Here is an 11,909-nt window from a genome sequence, read left to right as displayed (position 1 = left end):
TCCAAGAAGAATAATTCTGGAAAGAACTCCAGAAAGAAGGCACCGAAAGGAGCATGCTTTCATTGTGGATTTGACGGTCATTGGAGTCCTAAATACCTGGCTAAACTGAAAGACAAATGGAATGGTAAATTTGATTTACTTGTTTTGGAATCTTGTTTAGTGGAAGGTGATTTTTCATCTTGGATAATTAATTCTGGATCCACCAACCATGTTTGTTTTTCTTCACAGATTCTTAATACTTCAAGGAAGCTGGCTCATGGAGAGGTGACCATGAAAGTTGGAAGTGGTCAGGAGATCTCGGCAGCTGAAGTTGGAAAAGCTCACCTAGATTTTGATAATAATAAATTTATTGTGTTGGACAATGCTTATTTTATTCCTGAATTTACTAGAAATTTAATGTCCGTATCAAAATTACATGAACAAGGTTTGAATGTTTCTTTTAATAATAATTCAATTTTTATTTCGAAATATTGTTTTGACATCTGTTCAGCAAAGTCTAAAGGTGGAATTTACAAGTTAGAGCCCAATGACGAGCATGTTTATATTTTTGAATTATTTAAAATTGCAAATCCTAGATGTATTAAAAGACAAAAGACAGATTCCGATAGTGAAACATATCTGTGGCATTTGAGATTGGGACATATCGGTCTAGACAGAATTAACAGACTAACAAAGGATGGTCCTTTAAGAGAACTATCTATTGGTTCTTTCCCAATCTGTGAATCCTGCCTAGAAGGCAAAATGACCAAAAGACCTTTCTCTGCTAAAGGTTCAAGATCCACAGAACCACTTCAACTTGTACATACAGACGTTTGTGGTCCGCTAAATATCCAATGTAATGACCCGACTATTTCTAAGACCTCGGACCATTAAAAACTACTATGACATAGATAATAATTTGAATACATACATAAGAAATAACATAACTTTATTTAAAACCCAAAATATTGTACCAAATACAAAATATGGTATAATAAATATAAAATGTGATATGGTATGGGATCCCATTGTTGACAAAACATAAAACATAAACTTTAATTGTTTAAATACTAAATGCGGAAGTACATCAAAACATAATTTAAAAGGCTTTAAACAACCTCATCCTCAATCTTCACGCAGTCCATTCAATCCATTCACCCTCAACACATACGCCAAGCTGCAACGAATCTTTCCCACCTTCCATGTTCATTTCCTGCATCATTCTAAAAATAAAGGAATGAGCCTAATGCCCAGCAAGGAAAATCTACAAACAACATGTATAAATCATAAACATAAGACTATATCATATACATATACTATAAAACATATGACTATAAAAACGTATACCATATAGGACTACAATAATAATGGCCATTAACTTATTAACATGGTATGTGATAAAACCATCTAGGTCCTCTATCTACTAACCGAGGTAGGTTAGATCACAACTATAGTATATGTAACAACCTAAATATTGACTATAATTGTAGAAATAAAGATGTTGAAAAAACAAACGTAATAAATCGTAAAAAGTGTTGCCTTTTTTATTGATAATTTAAAATAAATATAACCCGGGTTTAGGAAAAATAAATAATAGTCTTTACAATAAAATAAAATTACAATTAGGCAACATTAAATCATAAAGTTCATAATTTCCTAACACGCGGCTATACGGCACCCACATATTCACACCAGTCTTGCTATTGGGAATCCGCTCGCCATCGGTCATCTAAAGTTAACTTATTCTACAAAAATAAAATAAAGGAATGAGCTTCTAAGCCCAGTAAGGAAAATACACAACAAGTCATACAAAAATCAATCATAAACTTATAACGAATAATTTCACATGCAATACTATATTCATAAAAGAAACCAATGTCATAATCTATCTTATATTACCGTCATACCAAAGATCTCACACATATCTAGATCATAAATTTTATCCTGCAATCATAACATTAGTCATAACAATCATACCAGCAGATCATACAAGAGTTCATAACAACACTAATTTATAATAATCATACAAGATCAAAATATATCCTAGGTCATAGGTCATAATCATAGGTTATAGTCATAATAACAAGACAAATATAATAAAAAGGTAAGTGCTTATACAGGGGTGGCAATTAAGTCCCGGACATAAGTCTGTCATACAAGTTTGGCAACCGAGCCTACCGAACATCAACTTAGGTCCGTCATACATCATTGGACACCTTAGGTCCAGCCACACTTACCCATTTATTGTACCTGAAATGTTAGGTCATACAAAACATAAACTATGTCATAAACTAAACTACCTAACACTACAAGAATTAGCTTCATAAATAGCATTGCATTTGGACATTATTAAAAAAACGCTATTAAAAAGTTACATAATCTATACAGCATGCACTGTTCATTGGCGGGAGTATATTATTTCATTGGCGCTTAATTTTTTTCTTTTTTTTTTGTCAAAGCCGCTTAATTGAAAAAGGAAAAGACAAAGAAAAACCCATTTCCCCTCCCTCATTCCCGTCTCTCTCTCTTCCCACGTTACCCATCTCTCCCATTTTCTCCATTTTCACTCCATAGCATAATCCATCTCTCTCTCAGAGGAACCCAGACGAACCCGCCTCTCCCACTCACTCACTGTGAATCTCTCTCTCAAAGGAACCCAGACGAACCCAGTGCCTCTCCCACCCGCTCACTGTGAATCTCTCTCTCAGAGGAACCCAGACGAACCCAGCGCCTCTCCCACCCGCATCTCGGTTCTCTCAGTCAGCACCGACCAAGGGTCTCTCTCGGTTCTCTCAGTCAGTGCCTCTCCCGTCCGATCACTCTCTCTCAGTTAGTCAAGCAGCTCTGAAGTACACCTCTACCAAGCAAGTAAGTGCATGCATTTTTGTTTCTTCTAATTGTATACATTACACTCATTTTTAAAAACAATTCTCTCTCTTTCCTCTAACTCCTTGATGTATAACTTGTTTTCTTCAATAATTTGAGCTTGTTTCTCTGTAAGACTCTGCAATCGCTCGGTGTCTGACCTGGGCATAGTGCTGATGTTAAGTAATAGAAAACACCAAAAAGAAACTCCAAGGGGCATAGAAAGATGTGACCAGATAGAATTGTTTTGAAAAATGTTGTAGTTTTCTCTTTAGTAATTGAATGGTAAAGGGTATACCTGGATTCTTCCAAAGATCGCCTCAACTTAGTTATCTCAAGCTGTAAATTCTTCATTATCCTCTCCACAGTTGATGCCTAATAAGAAAATTTCAAAATGACAGTAATTAGATAGTTTTAACATTTGTCCGATTCTCAAAGGCCAATCATCTAGTTCCAGTTTCAGGCTAATAATGAAATTGGTGTTGGCCATTCTTAATCAACTAAAGTAAGGTAATCTTAGTACATACATACCAGGCTTACTACCTCCTCTTCACACTCACTGCTATCTGACTTGGTTCCTGAAAAACTCTCTAGTGATTGCTCAGTGTTCCCACTTCCCATCATAAACCCAAAACCAACTCTCTGCAAACCTCGCTCCGCAATCTGCAAAAGGGCAACTCTCTTCTGCTCGCTATTCACCTTCAACCTCTTCTCCACAGCTTCCTTCTCCAACAAGGCTGCTCTCAGCAAACTGTTGGTATCTCTATTCTCCTCTGTCAAACTCACCACACTATTCTCCAACTCCCTCTTCTCATTCTTCCTCAATTCTTTGTACTCATTCACCTTCTCTTCAGCCTCAGAAGCAAGTCTTGTAACTACCAATAGCTCTTCAGTCAATTCCAATTCCAAACGCATTGAATCACTCTTTTCTATGCCTTTAATGAACTTGCCATCATCATCATCATCAGTTTTTTCTACAGCCACATTTTTTATGATCCTTTCCAAGCTCACATTTGTTGATGAAAGAGAGTCCAAGCATTTAGACAAAATCTCATTGCTTTGCTCTCTCTTCATTTCCATGTCTTCAATTCTCTCCCTGAAAATTTCAACTTCATTTTCAAGTTTTTTCCAATTGTGCCCTAATGATTTGTCTCCCAAGCATCTTTTGAGTTGTCTTTGCTCAAAAAAAGAAGAAAAATTGGCCTCTTTTACTTGTCGATCTTCAACCCAAATACAGTGCTTGCTCTTCATACTCTTTTTTTTTTCCCCCGAATTCTCAGGAAAAAAGGAAAGGAAAAACGGAAAGGAAAGAAAGAAAGAAAACTTCACCCCCTAAATTCTCTTCGTTGGTTCTCCGCATTTCATCTCTATCAGGTATCTAATGTTACTCTTTAATTTCCATATCTATGTTTTGATTAATCTAATTTATGTATATCATCATTTGGGTTTTCAAGAAATTTTAATAATGTACTGAGCTGAGATTCTCGTAGGTGAAATGAAATTAAGTCAATTTTTGGTGGAGTTGGTTTCTTAGAGGTTTCTCTCGTGATGAAATGATGGGATTATTTATTTGTTCTCAATTATTTTTTTATCAAATAGACAATTTCTGGGCTGTTGAAAAATATTTTACTTGTTTTTTGTTCTTTTGATTTTGATTTATACATTTATAAGCCAATACTTTGTATGTAAACTAACTAAAACAATATTGGCATATTATCTACTTTCTTATATGAGTTTGCTCTATTTTTGTCATATACTCTATGATGAGTTCTATTTAATATCCAAATATAAAGGTAAAGTGAGCTATTTCATTCTACTTGGAGTGAATTATATGGTACTAATTAAAGAAAAAAAATCAAAACTATGATTGGATTCAGAAAACTTAAAGTTGTACTTCCATCTTAAAGTTATCTACCAACTTTGATACAAGAACACTTGCTGGGCACTAAATTGTTTCTCTCTCTCTTTACTGTTTTCTGGCTGGAATTGAATTCTGGGTTGATTGGTTTGGATTTTATTGTTGTTTTTTTCTCTGAATTACTGGGTTAGCAATTGTTTGAAGCAGGAAGATCTTATCAGTTTTGCCTAATGATAAAAGCAGTTTATATGAGTTCTGTTTCAATCATTTCAGGACCACAAGAGTACAATAAAAGCAATTTACACGGGTTCTAAATTTCTGGAGAGTGTTTTTGCTGGTGTTGAAGTTGGTATAGTGTTTCTGTACTTGGCGTTTTTTGTTCATACTAGTTCGTAACTGTCCTTTATGCCTTAACAAGCTTAAATGATCATTTATTCTGCTGGACTAATCCTGAATATTGATGCATAGGCTCAATGCTTATTTGTTTCGTCGATTTCAGTTATTTAGGATTCACTCCACGAACATAAACAACGGGTGGACTTGCCAAAAAGTAAGTGTTATGTTTCTGGATAGTTTCACTTGATATCAATGTACAAAATGTGTCTGTGCATGCATGTTTTCATGTCACTCAAACTACATCAACATCAAGAACAAGAATATTCACAAGCTCATTCCCTCCCTCCCAATACTATTACAATTTTTTTTTGTCACAGTTGTATATGCAAAAACAATCAATAGAATATTCTTTAGATATTTTAATTAATTTCTTCTTTTTGTAGAGAAAGAAAGAAAGATAAAACTTGTTCTAATTGTAGCTTAAATATTAGGATATTAATGTTTATGCATTTTTGTTGAGTGTTCTACAATTCTAACATCTACTAGTCTTCCTAAAAAAAATAGTTGTTGGGTTTATTATATCTGTGTATTTATATGTATTGAAAGAATGTTAGCTACTTGTTGTCTTTGGTTGATTTGTGTTGAATTTCATTTTCTTATCTATAGTATTTACAAGTTATATTAAATATAAGAAAGTGAAACTAATTTTCATTTCCATTCAAGATATTTGGTTTCATTTGTCTATTAATTGTTTTAATGTTTGCACAATAACTCTCTCCTTTGCTCATTATTGTATTCTCTCAAACTTGTTCCTCATATTTTTTTTAAGGTGGCATAACATACAGGCAGTAACTTATATATCTTCTCTGTTATTTTTTTATTATTATTATTTGTTATCATTTTATTGATTACACCCTAAAAACTTCATATTGTGCATTGTTGCAGGAACTTTTCCTTCGGTTAAAGAGAGAAGACATTTCTACCTTAGGTTAAAGAGAGAGAGAGAAGACATTTCTGTAGAGAATCAGGTTTAATCCTTAATGGGCTTATATGCTTATAGAGATTGAATGATCTTATTTATTTTTTATTCTGTTTAAATCAAACTTGAACTAAATTTATTGTTTGCATTGGTATTATCTCTTGTTGTAAATGTTATACTCATGATCAAATAACAAAGTCAGTAGTTAAAAGGAAACTCTTTCTCAAAACTAGAACAACATATTCAATGGCACATTTAAATAAATGTGTAGAGTGCAGAATGTAATGTTAGTAAAAACAGAAGTGAACCAAAATGAATATAGCCCAGAAAACTAAATAGAGAAGAAGAAAAGAAATAATGAAACCAACACAAGAATTATATTGGTTGAAGAACAAAGATCACTGTGATCTTTGTCTCTACTCCAGTTTCGAACTTGATCTCATATTCTTTATTGAACAATTGATAAAGTATGAACCCTATAAGGCAAAGTATCTTTGCCTATATATGTCACACTCCTCACATATAAATAAATTTATAAACAACTAAATATCTCTGTCCTTTTTTCTCTTGATCTAATTTTTTTTTTTTATTATTATGAAGAAGACTAGGACTTATATAGCTAGCTTAGATAGCAGCTAAGTGAAGAAAATGTTGAACAAAAATTGGGTGAAACTAAACAGGTATTATTTCAAAAATAACTTTAAATTTCAAGTAATATTGAAGGCCTAAGAAAATATATTAAGGTTAATCTCTTTTTTTTTTAAATATGTAGAGCTACAAAAGAGTACACGGATGCGGCATGGGACTTTGTGAAAATGGTAGAAAGAAATTATGGTTTTCCAAATAAAATTATCTGTCCTTGTAAGAAGTGTCGAAACTTAAATCATCATTGTGTTGATGATGTTTTTGAGCACTTAGTTATAACCGGAATGGATCCAACTTATTGTATTTGGGTTCACCATGGAGAGCAACCCATTGATACTCAAGTTGACGAAGTTTCGAATGATATGGATGCATTTGATTTATACACGACTGCTGCCATGGATGATGTGGACAATAATATAGGTTGTGGAGGTTGTGAAGACGATGAATTTGTTAACGAAGATCTTCAAAAGAAGTTGGAGGATGCGGAAACTCCTTTATATGAAGGGTGTGAGAAATACACAAAACTTTCATCAATTGTAGCTTTATATAGGTTGAAGAATCTGAATGGTTGGACAGACAAAAGTTTTACTGGACTATTAGAACTCCTTTGTGATATGTTTCCCAAAAACAATGTACTTCCTGATTCCATGTACTCAGTTAGGAAATTTTTGAGAAATTTCGATTTGAAATATGAAAAGATTAGTGCTTGTATTAATGATTGTTGTTTATTTAGAAAGGAGAAGGCTAAAATGGATGTTTGTCCTAAGTGTAGTGTTTCTAGATGAAAAGTTGATAAACACACAAAGAATGTTAAAGTTGGTGAGGCTGCCAAAGTTTTGAGGTATTTTCCGATAATACCCCGATTGAAAAGATTGTTTAGATCAAAAGAAATGGCTGAAAACTTAAGGTGGCATTTCACTCATAAAAGTATTGATGGGAAGATGTGATATCCAGTGGATACACCTGCTTGGGATTCCATTAATGAAAGATGGCCAGAGTTTAATCTTGAACCACGCAACCTTAGGCTCGGACTAGCTGCTGATGGAATTAACCCCTATAAAAGTCTAAGCTCCACTTATAGTTGTTGGCCAGTGATGCTTGTTATCTATAATTTACCACCTTGGTTGTGCATGAGGGACGAAAATACATTTTTGTCATTATTGATTCCAGGTCGTAAACAACCTGGAAACGATATTGATATTTATTTGGAGCCTCTTATTGAAGACTTAAACAAATTGTGGAATAATGGAGTGCATACTTATGATGCATTCGACAAAAGCTTCTTCAATTTGAAGGCAATGTTGTTGTGGACAATAAACGATTTTGCTGCATATGGAAATCTTGCTGGGTGTACAACCAAAGGCAAGACAGCTTGCCCGATTTGTGGTAATGATACATGTGCAACTAGGCTGAAACATAGTAAAAAAATTTCATACCAAAATACTAGGAGATTTCTCCCGTTTGATCATCCATATCGGTCTAAGAAAGCATGGTTCAATGGAGCTACAGAAAAAAGAGGCCCCCCTAAAGTTTTGAGTGGCAGTGAAATTGTTGAAGAACTAAATCAAATTACCAACGATTTTGGAAAAAATTTGAATCCCAAAAAAAGGAGTCGGGATAATAAGGTGGAAGGAATGTGGAAGAAGAAATCTATATTTTTCAATCTACCATATTGGGAGGTTAGTTTAATATATTTTGAAGTTATTTAAAATTGAAAGTTTAAGCTTATAAAATCTAACTTCAATTTGTTGATGATGTGTCTTTAATCTTTGTAGGTTTTGTTAGTTCGTCATAATTTGGATGTTATGCATATAGAAAAAAATGTGTGTGATAGTATTATTAGCACATTGTTGGACTTGAATGGAAAATCCAAAGATCATCTTAATGCTCGATTGGATTTAAAGGATTTGGGTGTCAAGAAGGCCTTGCATCCGGTGGAGAAAGATGGGATTATACGACTTCCAGCAGCATCTTACACACTTTCTAGATCAGAGAAGAAAATGTTTTGCCAAAGGTTATTTGATTTAAAGTTACCTGATGGTTATAGCTCAAACATTAGTAACTGTGTAGTAGTTGAGGAACGTAAGTTAATGGGGCTTAAGTCTCATGATTTCCATGTCTTAATGCAACAATTGCTGGTAGTGGCCATTCGAGGATTGATGGAGGATGGTCCAAGAGAGGCAATTATAAGACTTAGCAAATTTTTTAATGGAATATGCCAACATGTGGTTGACGTAAAAGAAATCATAGAATTAGAAGCAGAAGTAGTTGAAACAATTTGTATGTTTGAAAGATATTTTCCTCCTTCATTCTTCGACCCTATGGTACATTTAGTTGTTCACCTTGGACGAGAAGTGTTATTATGTGGTCCTGTTCAATTTCGATGGATGTATCACTTTGAAAGGTAAATATTCTTAGTAACCTTTCAATAGTAAAACATGAATTTCCCTTAACTAATGAGGAAGGTTCCTTCTTTATTTGTAGATATATGAAGTTACTTAAAGGGTATGTGATGCAACCTACACATCCCGAAGCGTCTATTGCTGAACGTTACATTGCAGATGAGTCAATGCGCTTTTGTGCATCATTTTTGAAACAATCTAATGATGAAGGTTCCTTCATTGGACGTAACGAATATAATGATAGTGATGTGATACTTGAAGGTCGTCCACTTCATCGTGGTGTAACTGTTACACTAAATGACAAGGATCTAGCTAGTGCACATCGCTATGTATTATTCAATTTAGCTGTCACAGAGCAATATTTAGAGTGAGTGGATAAACTTATTATCTTCTAATTTCACTGTTGCTTAATTATTGATGGTGATTAATTTTTTTTTAAAATATAGGATGCATCTACAACAACTAAAAAAGAATAACAATACTTTAAGAACCAATCACACTCTACTTTGGAAACAACATACTGAGCTTTTTCCCTTGTGGTTAGAAGAAAAGGTATGGGCCAATACACTATTTAATTTGTATTAATCTGAAATTATGATGAAATTATGTGATAAAAATGTTTCCTTCTGTAGTTTTCTACTGCAGAATTTGATGCTATGTTATCAAGATTAGCACATGGTCCTCGTAAAGAAGTCATATCCTATAAGGGATATGTTATTAATGGGCAGCGATTTCATACTAAGGATGCAGAGAGAACGACACAAAATAGTGGTGTTTATATGGAAGCAACAACAATGTGTAGATCTAGTGCTAAAGATGATGCACAATTGGCTGATATTGTAGGATATTATGGGTTAATTAATCAGATTATACTCTTGGACTATTACAGTTTTCATATCCCTTTATTTAGGTGCAATTGGGCACATGTTGGCAAGGGTGTAAAGAAGGTTGATTGGTATACTCTTGTAAACCTACACCAAGGACAAAAAGAGTTTATTAGAGAACCATTTATACTTGCTTCACAAGCTAAACAGATATTTTACGCAGGGGAGAATGAAAATTCAAATTGGTATATTGTGTTAAAGGCTCCACCAAGAGGACACTACGAATCAGAAATATATGATGACCAACATGATGAGAATCCGATTGCTCAAAGTTAAAAAGTACAACATTTTCTTATTAATCATAAAATGTATAGTCATTACTTTTTTATGATTTTTTTTTTGTGCATTTAGTATGATTTTTTTTTATTATTGTACTTATTAAGTTTCTTGAACTGCTTTAAAAATTGTTTCCTTAACTTGAGCATTGTGATTGTCATATTTAAAATACATGTTTTTGTATGATGCAAATTTAGTGCATATTTCAAATTACTTTTAACTAAATCTCTTAATCTCTTAATCTTATACAGGTACAATATGGAGACTAGAAAAAAGAAGCAGGATGGAAGTTTAGTCAATGAAAAGGATGGAGGTTTAGTCAATGAAAAGGAGGTTGGATCACCTTCAAATCAAGTTCACTTGCAACCTGGTGCTTTGAAAGCAATTGTGGCAGAAAAGAGGAGGCAATTAGCAGCTAAGTTTGGAAATTTGGCAGAGAAGAAGAAATCGAAGCTTCGTTTTGCATCCTCTACTAAAGTTGTAATGGATTCACCACCTGCATCTAAAAGATCTTATGAAGTAGCATTTGGTATAAATCCAACAAATGAGGATGACAACGAAGATGAAAACATGTCCCCACAACGAGCAACTGCGTTAGGTAGAACCCAAGCAACATCTCCACTCCACAACCTGAACAAAACAAGAAGATCTCTGCGCCATTTTGTTGACAATGATTTTGAAGATGATTTTAATGCAAGAGGGCAAGCTGTAGGGGAAGGCTCGGTTAGTCTTTCATCATTTATAGGTCCTCTTGTAAGGGAACTTGTACCATACACAATAGCTGATTGGCGAAAGGTTCCAAAATCAATGAAAGATATTTTGTGGTCAACAATCCAGGTTCTAAACTTATATTTATTCATGTGTTAAAATCTTTTATTTTTAGGTGAATACTCATAAATTAATATTTAATGTGAATGCAGACAAGGTATAAGGTGGACAAAGATTGGGAACGAGACTGGTGTATGAAAGTAATGGGAGACCTGTGGAGATCTTCCAAGTCCAGGCTAGTTACTAAGCTGAACGAGCTACCAAATGAACAAGAACGACTAAAATTAAAGCCTGATAATATCAAATCAGAAACTGAATGGAGAGTATTTGTGCGTGAAAAAACCAGTAAACTATTTCAGGTAAACAAAATTTCGATATATGTATTATATAGATTCTGCTTATTACAAATAAATTGGGTACCATACTTATTTCAGTTTGGTTTATTATCAGGAGAAAGATTGAGAAAAAAAAAACACTCATTGCTTACTTAGCTGTTACTTCTCTGATATTGATGAATTATAGTTTTAATGCTTTTGGTATCTATACTCATGGTGTTCACTATAAACAGTAGCAGGTTTAATTTTCATTAAAGTTGTATTTAGCAAAAGAAGTTCATTATTCTTTTGCACTTGCTGCTAAGGTTGTTTATAGTACACATTAAGTTATGCTTTCCCTTGTATTTAAAAATTGAATTGAGTATATATATAAATGTATATATTTGAGCAATAGTTACACTGTCATTTAAAACTTGAACTGAATATATATATTCTATTTAAAAACTTGAACTGAACTATTTTCTTTGCTGCCATAGTTACTATTTTATTGCTAAAATATTTTTCTGTGTACTGTGTTTACTATTTCATTGCTAGAATACTGGTTCTGTATGTTTCTTTTACTGCTGGAGTGTTTACTGTTGG

General features: G+C 33.5%; 1 protein-coding gene across 1 annotated transcript; it reads right to left on the bottom strand.

Annotated features, from left to right (window-relative positions):
- Positions 1-2,872: 2,872 nt before the first annotated feature.
- Positions 2,873-4,095, bottom strand: LOC133833046 (uncharacterized protein At3g49055-like). Its single transcript, XM_062263307.1, has 3 exons — positions 3,376-4,095; positions 3,143-3,219; positions 2,873-3,005 (listed from the first exon to the last, which is right to left on the bottom strand). Exons 1-3 carry the CDS (start codon positions 4,093-4,095, stop codon positions 2,873-2,875), a joined length of 930 nt encoding a protein of 309 aa, XP_062119291.1.
- Positions 4,096-11,909: the final 7,814 nt, after the last annotated feature.

Source organism: Humulus lupulus, chromosome 4 (assembly GCF_963169125.1).
Source record: "Humulus lupulus chromosome 4, drHumLupu1.1, whole genome shotgun sequence".
Taxonomy (NCBI): domain Eukaryota; kingdom Viridiplantae; phylum Streptophyta; class Magnoliopsida; order Rosales; family Cannabaceae; genus Humulus; species Humulus lupulus.
Note: the sequence above shows the minus strand (reverse complement) of the source record. Positions and strands in the feature narration are given on the sequence as shown.